This window comes from Pseudorasbora parva, chromosome 1, assembly GCF_024679245.1.
Source record: "Pseudorasbora parva isolate DD20220531a chromosome 1, ASM2467924v1, whole genome shotgun sequence".
In the NCBI taxonomy this organism is placed as follows: domain Eukaryota; kingdom Metazoa; phylum Chordata; class Actinopteri; order Cypriniformes; family Gobionidae; genus Pseudorasbora; species Pseudorasbora parva.
This window is the reverse complement of record NC_090172.1, coordinates 3,152,841-3,160,130: the sequence shown is the minus strand read 5'-3', so window position 1 is coordinate 3,160,130 and position 7,290 is coordinate 3,152,841. Positions and strand designations below refer to the sequence as shown.

General features: G+C 37.1%; 1 protein-coding gene across 2 annotated transcripts in view; it reads right to left on the bottom strand.

Annotated features, from left to right (window-relative positions):
* Positions 1–691: 691 nt before the first annotated feature.
* Positions 692–7,290, bottom strand: part of ankrd11 (ankyrin repeat domain 11) — a 218,477-nt gene continuing 211,878 nt past the window's right edge. For both annotated transcript variants that reach the window (XM_067452027.1, XM_067452034.1), the window contains exon 13: positions 692–3,724. In XM_067452027.1, the coding sequence (XP_067308128.1) occupies positions 3,539–3,724 (186 nt within the window). In that variant the 3' untranslated portion in view covers positions 692–3,538. The remainder of the gene's footprint in view (positions 3,725–7,290) is intronic.

The following is a 7,290-nucleotide window of genomic DNA, read 5'->3' as shown; positions in this document are numbered from 1 at the left end:
TTATATATTTATATATTATTATATTCACAGTTTTACTGTAGGCCTTTCCACACCCATTTATTTTAATCTCATTTATTTACTTTTTACAATTTAATCATGTTAATTAACCATTCAATCCTTTATTTTTTTTAATCAAATTATTTTTTTTCACTTAATTTTCTCTACACTTAAGCAAATAGATAAATAAGTAAATAAATGTGCTTAATTATTTATAAATGCATTTAATTTCTTATTTATTTTAGTGCATGTTTTATATGTTAATTTAACATTTAACCACTTATTTATTCATTATTGAATCCAAGTTATTTATTTACTTGAATCTTTTTATTTTAATTTATGGTTATTCTCTAGACTTTCCCCCGGATCCCAGTGTTCAACGAACCATTTGTTTATAGCACTTAACAATAAACAGAAATATTTATTTTTTATATAATAGTCTCTATTATATGTCAGAACATGAAATATTCAGTGCAAACCAACACCTGTGTGAAGTGCTAATCAAATGTTTGAGTTTGTGGGTTAAAGATGTGCCGTGTGGAGTAAAATATGACACATTTGTTAACATTTGCATGGCAAGAATATCCTCAAATGATTGATATGACATTTAGCAGCTCTTAAATCAGACATGGGTTCCCTCTTGTGGCAGATGTGTGGTGGTGCATCTCAAAAAACAAAAATCACAGAAGACAAGTCATTTCAAAAATTTATTTACGAACATAATCTCTGAGGAACAACAGCAGTTCTCGCGCTCTCTGTACATGCAAGTGTAGAAAATAACAATTTAGAATTTTTCCTCTCCGTTAAGTTTTTTTGTTGTAATTTTTTAGTTTGTCGCTTTTTGAATTGCAGGATATCAACACAGCTAAAGAGGTGAAAGTACTGGATCTCTGAACAGCACTGACATAGCATCAACAAACCCCGCCCTCCCATAGCTGCTCCAACAATATGTACACAATTCAACTACATTGTACAAATAAAAAAAGATACATTGTTACATCACCGGCAGCGAGTGCGACACGTCTCGTTGCTGTTAGAATCTCACATTCTACGCAAGTTTGGACTAGTACAAAGAGGAGGGTGCAAAACGTCCTGGAATATTATTTACAGCTATGTACAACGTCTCGTTCACGCGTTACAAGAGGAAAATTTACACAGCGGAGACCTTCAACGCAAACATACCACAGGTGTCAGAAAGATAATAAATAGGTTATTTCTCACTATGTATATAGAGTTCGACATGACATGATTTAAAACAAGGCTTGAAATCGTGGCTAATCTAGAAATGGTGTAATTAGTAGAGGTAATGTGTTGCAGACGGAGGTCAGTGAGTCGACAGGCAAGCGTGTGTGTGTGTGTGTGTGCTGTTTCTGTTGTCCAATAGAGCGAGTGTTAGAAGTTTAATGGCTTTATGACAATTTCAAGCCTTTTAAAACGCGGGAAGTTAAAATTCACATATTTTGTAAACAGGGGCTTAGTGATGATACACATTTCGATTTTAATGGGGGCCAATAATCATGCAACACACACACACACACACACACACACACACACACACACACACACACACACACACACACAAAAGCAATTTGAATTGCAAAGTTGACTTTTGTTTTTGCACTGGACAGTACTCACAAAAACAGCAGGACGCGAGTCGTCCGAAACCATTACCTGTGGAGCTAGTGACACCTGTTACACACACACACACACACACACACACACACACACACACACACACACACACACACACACCTGCGTCAAGTGGGATCGGCACAGACTCACAACCACACATGAAAACCAACCGAAAGAAAAACACTAGCCTGGATGGTTAAGCAAACGTCACACCTCAGGCGGAAGTACAGGCAGGTAATGAGAAAGGGTAAAATATAGAAAAAACACCATAAAAAAAAAAAAACATCATTAGAAATTAAAATCTTTAAAAAACAATGATCTCGCACTAGTCCTCTCAAGATGCATTTGAACATCTAGAAAAATACCATGAGGGGAATACAACAAGGGTGTTAAAACAGTCAGCGAGCCCATGTGTGTGTGTGTGTAAAAAAGTCATCACGGACAAGCGATAAAAGCACAAATTAAAAACGGCTCTGGGACTGAAACGACTGACGTGTGTGAAACCGAAGAGCTGGAATGGAGCTCGCGAGACTCTTCTAGTGCATTAATAACGAGACACACACACACACACACACTCCCGTGATTACACAACTGTACAGTGTGTGTAGTGTGTACTATACAGGTCATGGGTGGGTCTCTCCAAATCCTATCGGATGACTTGTGCAGCTTTAGGAAGAAAAAAAAAAATCAGAGACGTTAACTGTATAAAGGCATTTTCTTGGTTTATACTTTTTTTGTGTGTTTTTATTTAAAGATATATACTTGTGTAATAAAACGATGAATAATATACCTCTACTATTCTTTAAATAAATCCATCGTGACTCTGCTACATCTGAGAACTATGATCCTGACAGAGTAACGGTGTGGCTGAAGATGGATTCGAGTGGAATACTGTTCCGACTTTTGGCCCGTTTGGATCGCGGCGAGGGAGGGATGATGGGAGTGCTGCCCGAAAGTCAACTGTACATACAATGATAACTTTAATTCATTTATTTTTTTTTTTGTTGTTTTTTTTTTTACACTTAACTGAGTGATGTTACAGTACATAAGTTATTTACAACTGTGCAGTAATGTGTGGCAAAATAAATTATCTAGAAGGCAGCGAGAATACATTGGTTAATGATTATAAAAACTGTACATCATTTACGGAATACTTTTTTTCGGTTTTCTCTTTTTTTTCCATTAAACTAATGTTGGCTCTGTAGTGTTTCAAGTCACTTCCTCAGAAAGGGAACAATGAAATGCCCGAGTAAAGAAAGACATAAACCAAAAAAAACCAAAAACAAAGAAAAACTATAACCTTGTTAAGTCCTTGTCTCGTGATTTGCGACGGCATGTCATTTGTCCTTTGGGGGCCGTCCGTGCCCATGCTTTATTTAATCCAGCATTCGCGCTGTAGTCCGTCCTCTTCTTCTGTCCTGAATGCGGGCCGCTTTCTCCACCGCAGGTCCAAACAAGCAGAGGGGATGCTAGCACTCTTTCGTGTCTGTTTTTGTGCCGTCTTTCCCCTCGTTTTGGAGCTCAAAGTTGGACGAGCCCGTCTCAAGCGTGTCCGTTGTAACCTAATAATCGGGTGGGACAGAGAAAAATGCTGTCCCATATGTTCGCCCGAAGAAAGGTGAAACGTGGGTCAAAGCAGTTCTGCTTTTTCAAAATCCCAAACAAAACCATAAAAACTCAAGGACAAAAGTGCAAGTTGTGTTTTTCTCCCCCCGTTTTTAAAAAGACGGCTCCTCCTCCTCGGGCAAGAAAATGATGAGTTTTATGCCATTTATCTATATAATATATATTTTTCTCTCCTCAAAGAAATCTCCTCAAACCGGCTAGCCCTTACCGAACTTTGTTTGATGTCTCTTTGATAGATGGTTAATATTAGACCGAACTCTCAGAGTCTGAGTGTGTGTCGTTGTCACGCGGGCAACAGTACGAAGTCGTCGTTGACGTCCACCATTGGCACGTAGAAGGAGGGGACCTCGTTCACACACAGAGATTTGTGTCCCGCCGGATCCAGCTCTTGTACCTTGAGTTGCCACTCCATCCTCTGCACTGCATTCAGAGCCGCGGCCTCGTGCTGCTGCCGCATCAACAAACACGTCTGCCGGAAAAAGAACCACAATTAGACTTATAGGGAAAATGTACACCTGAGGGCTTAAAGGGCTAGTTCACCCAAAAATGAATGAATGTGGTTGGCCAGCCGTCAGACCTCCGCTCATCTTCACACACAGATGAAGATATTAGTGTTGAAATCCGATGGCTCAGAAAGGCCTTCATTGACACCAATGTCATTTCCTCTCTCAAGACCCATAAAGGCACTAAAGATGTCGTTACAAAGCCCATCTCACTACAGCGGCTCTACAATCATTTATGAAGAGGCCAGAATAGTTTTTGTGTGTGGAAGAAAACACTAAATAGCGACTTGATGGCCGATTTCAAAACAAAGCCTCGAACCGTTATGAATCAGTGAATCGATTCATGTTTCGGATCGCGAGTCAAACTGCTGAAATCACGAGACTTTGCCGATCTGAATCATGAATCGATTCACTGATTCATAACGGTTCGAATCTTTGTTTTGAAATCGGCCATCACTATATAAGTCGTTATTTAGTTTTCTTCCCCACAAAAACTCTTCTGGTGTCTTCATAAATGATTGTAGAGCCGCTGTAGTGAGATGGGCTTTGTAACGACGTCTTTAGTGCCTTTATGGGTCTTGAGAGAGGAAATGACATTGGTGTCAATGAAGGCCTTTCTGAGCCATCGGATTTCAACACTAATATCTTCATCTGTGTGTGAAGATGAGCGGAGGTCTGACGGCTGGCCAACCACATTCATTCATTTTTGGGTGAACTAACACTTTAAAATGACTCGAAGAGCTCTGGCTGTCATTCATGCATGCTGATTTCATAGGGCCTAATAAAAGTATTATCAATAAGAGTGTATTTTACACATGAACATAGGAATGTCCCGATCCAGTGTTTTGTGTCTGTGAATAGTCCTGATCCCCATTCCTAGCGTTTACTGCATGTTGGGGATGTTTTCATCCACTATGGGGAGCTGTTGAGTCTTAATTTGGTCACAATGTTTTCTATGTCTCAACAAATGGAAGGATTTTTTGGTGATAAATCTGATTTTGGGAAAACATTAACAAAGCCGTTTTCATCACATGAGGCATATGATTAATAATGAATGCTGTAAATTCATTTAATAAACTTATTTACATAGCGTTCATAGCCTTCAGTAAATTAATGTGTCTATGAAAATGTTTAATAAATCATTGGCTAAATATGAGTTGATCCTAAGTTTACTTTCTTCACTCACACAGACGACAATGAAAAGACTCTTATTAAAGCTCAGTGGGGATTTAAAAACCCTGACTACGGCCCTGTATATATATATATATATATATATATATATATATATATATATATATATATATTTGGACTGTTGATTTAACGCGTCATTTAAATTAATTAGTTATGGTAAATAAATAACGGCGTGCAATTGTTAACGCATTCAACGCACCCGCCACAGACCTACATAGTTCATCTTATATTTCATTCAGTTGATTGGTGACGAACATGAAGCATGTGATGGAGCCAAGAATGCAGTTAACACTAAAACTCAAGATATCAGGGCAAAAACGTGTCTGTACGAGTTGACATCGCATCACAATATAGTTAAGCAATATCCCGAGTAACGAGCAAGATATCGCAGGAGTGCTGTTTTAGTCCTGGATAACACGAGTGAACAGCTTATTAAATACGAAGTTAATATTTTGTTATAGTGTTGTCACGATACCAAAATGATGACTTTGATACAATACCACACTAAAATACCTCGATACCGATACTAAATCAATACCACAGTGTAAAAACAAACAAACAAAAAAACATAAATAATAATGCCAACAGAACTTATTATTCATCATTTTATTTTTTTAAAACAAAATTCACTTGGCCAGCAGTTCCTGCCCTGGTTTTTGACCATTCCCTCCTCTTATGGCTGCCAGTGTGAAGATCCTCACAGAGATCATCATTATCAATCATTATCATTCACTAACCTTTCACTTCTCAACAGGTTGGGATGACCAAAGTCTTATTTCATGATACGAGTAATTAAATATTTTTAAGTGTAATTTTATAATTATAATATAGATTTTTAATTGTATCTTTGTTTTAAAAAATAAGCAAAAAATGCAAATTCCAAACAATATGACAAAAACAGTGCTTTATTTTTCAGCTTCATTAGGTCTATTTAACAGTAGCAAGCCAAGAAAGAAATTAAATAATCAAATATCAAACTGCTTAGTCTTCACTCTATAATTTAACTATACACTGATTCTTAATAAATATATTTTAGTTATTTAGCCAAGCATGTGGTGGTTTTCTATTTTTAATTGTTTGCTTAACAATAATCACAGAATATTAGGTCTGTCTTAAGACCTGCACGGATCATATTACCTCAGCTGTTAGGCTACAGGTTCACTAAAGACATATCCGACTGTGTTTAACTTTTGATGAATACTCGCCGGACTGTGCATTATTATGTTTGAACATTCAAACCCAAATAATAATCCGCGAAAGAACTGAATGGCGTTCGCATGTTGTCTGAAATGCATGTGGGTGGGCTTCAGGTCAGAGTCCGGCTCGAGCACATCCCGCGCCGCGCTTTATCTTCTCATGCCCGCATATTTCTGGTGCTTTCTTTATCATGCACTGCGGCTATATTCAACTCTTCTACTTTTAATGTTTAGTGAACGGCTGAAGCTGAGCTCACACACACGTCCTGTCATCTGCTGTCACACATCCACGCAAATTAAGAAATACAGCCATGTTAGCGCTGTCCTCCTTAAAGTACCGGTACTAATAAAAGTCCATATCGTACCGTTTGTAGTAGCAGGGTATCTGGTATACCGGTATATCATGCAACATTTTTGTGTTATATTTTACACACAATATTGCATGTTTTTGCTCAATTTTGCCAAGAAAAATATACCTATAAAGCCAGAGCAGAACTGTTGGGTGATTCAATGACTCATTCATCAAGAGAGCCATTTACTTGATTCCTGAATGAATCAGCGAATCAAACAAATGAATGATTCGATGTCTCACTCCTTTAGGCATTTACCACTACCTACTGGTAGTTTAAGTTTCTTATTTAGAATATAATTTCAATTTATTTTCATATTTCCGTATTAATAATTAAAAAATAATAATAAAGGTGTATGTGTAATAAATTCTATACTAATCATATAAAATATATTTTGTAATGTCTATTTAATGCTTTTTCATTTAACACAATGACTTTAAATAATCTTTTGGGGGTAATTTGATGTGCGATTCATTGGAAGACTTTGTAAACACAGTTGTCATAACAATTATGATAATACTACTGATGTAAGCTTCTTGTATTTTATTTATTCAATATTCAGAATAATTTCTTCAAAAATAAAAAGTGGATTTAAGGTTAGAAAGCATTAAGTTCTCAGCGTCCGATTGCCAATCTGTCAGTCGAGTCTGAAGCAAGAAGTTATGTCAATGACGTCTCAGAGACAAGATACAAATAAACCCCAAATAAATGACTTTCAAAGTGATTAGTTACAAAAGTGGCATCAAATATGCTAAACACGAAAGCTCAAACAAGCATGTTTGATGCTAGAACAGA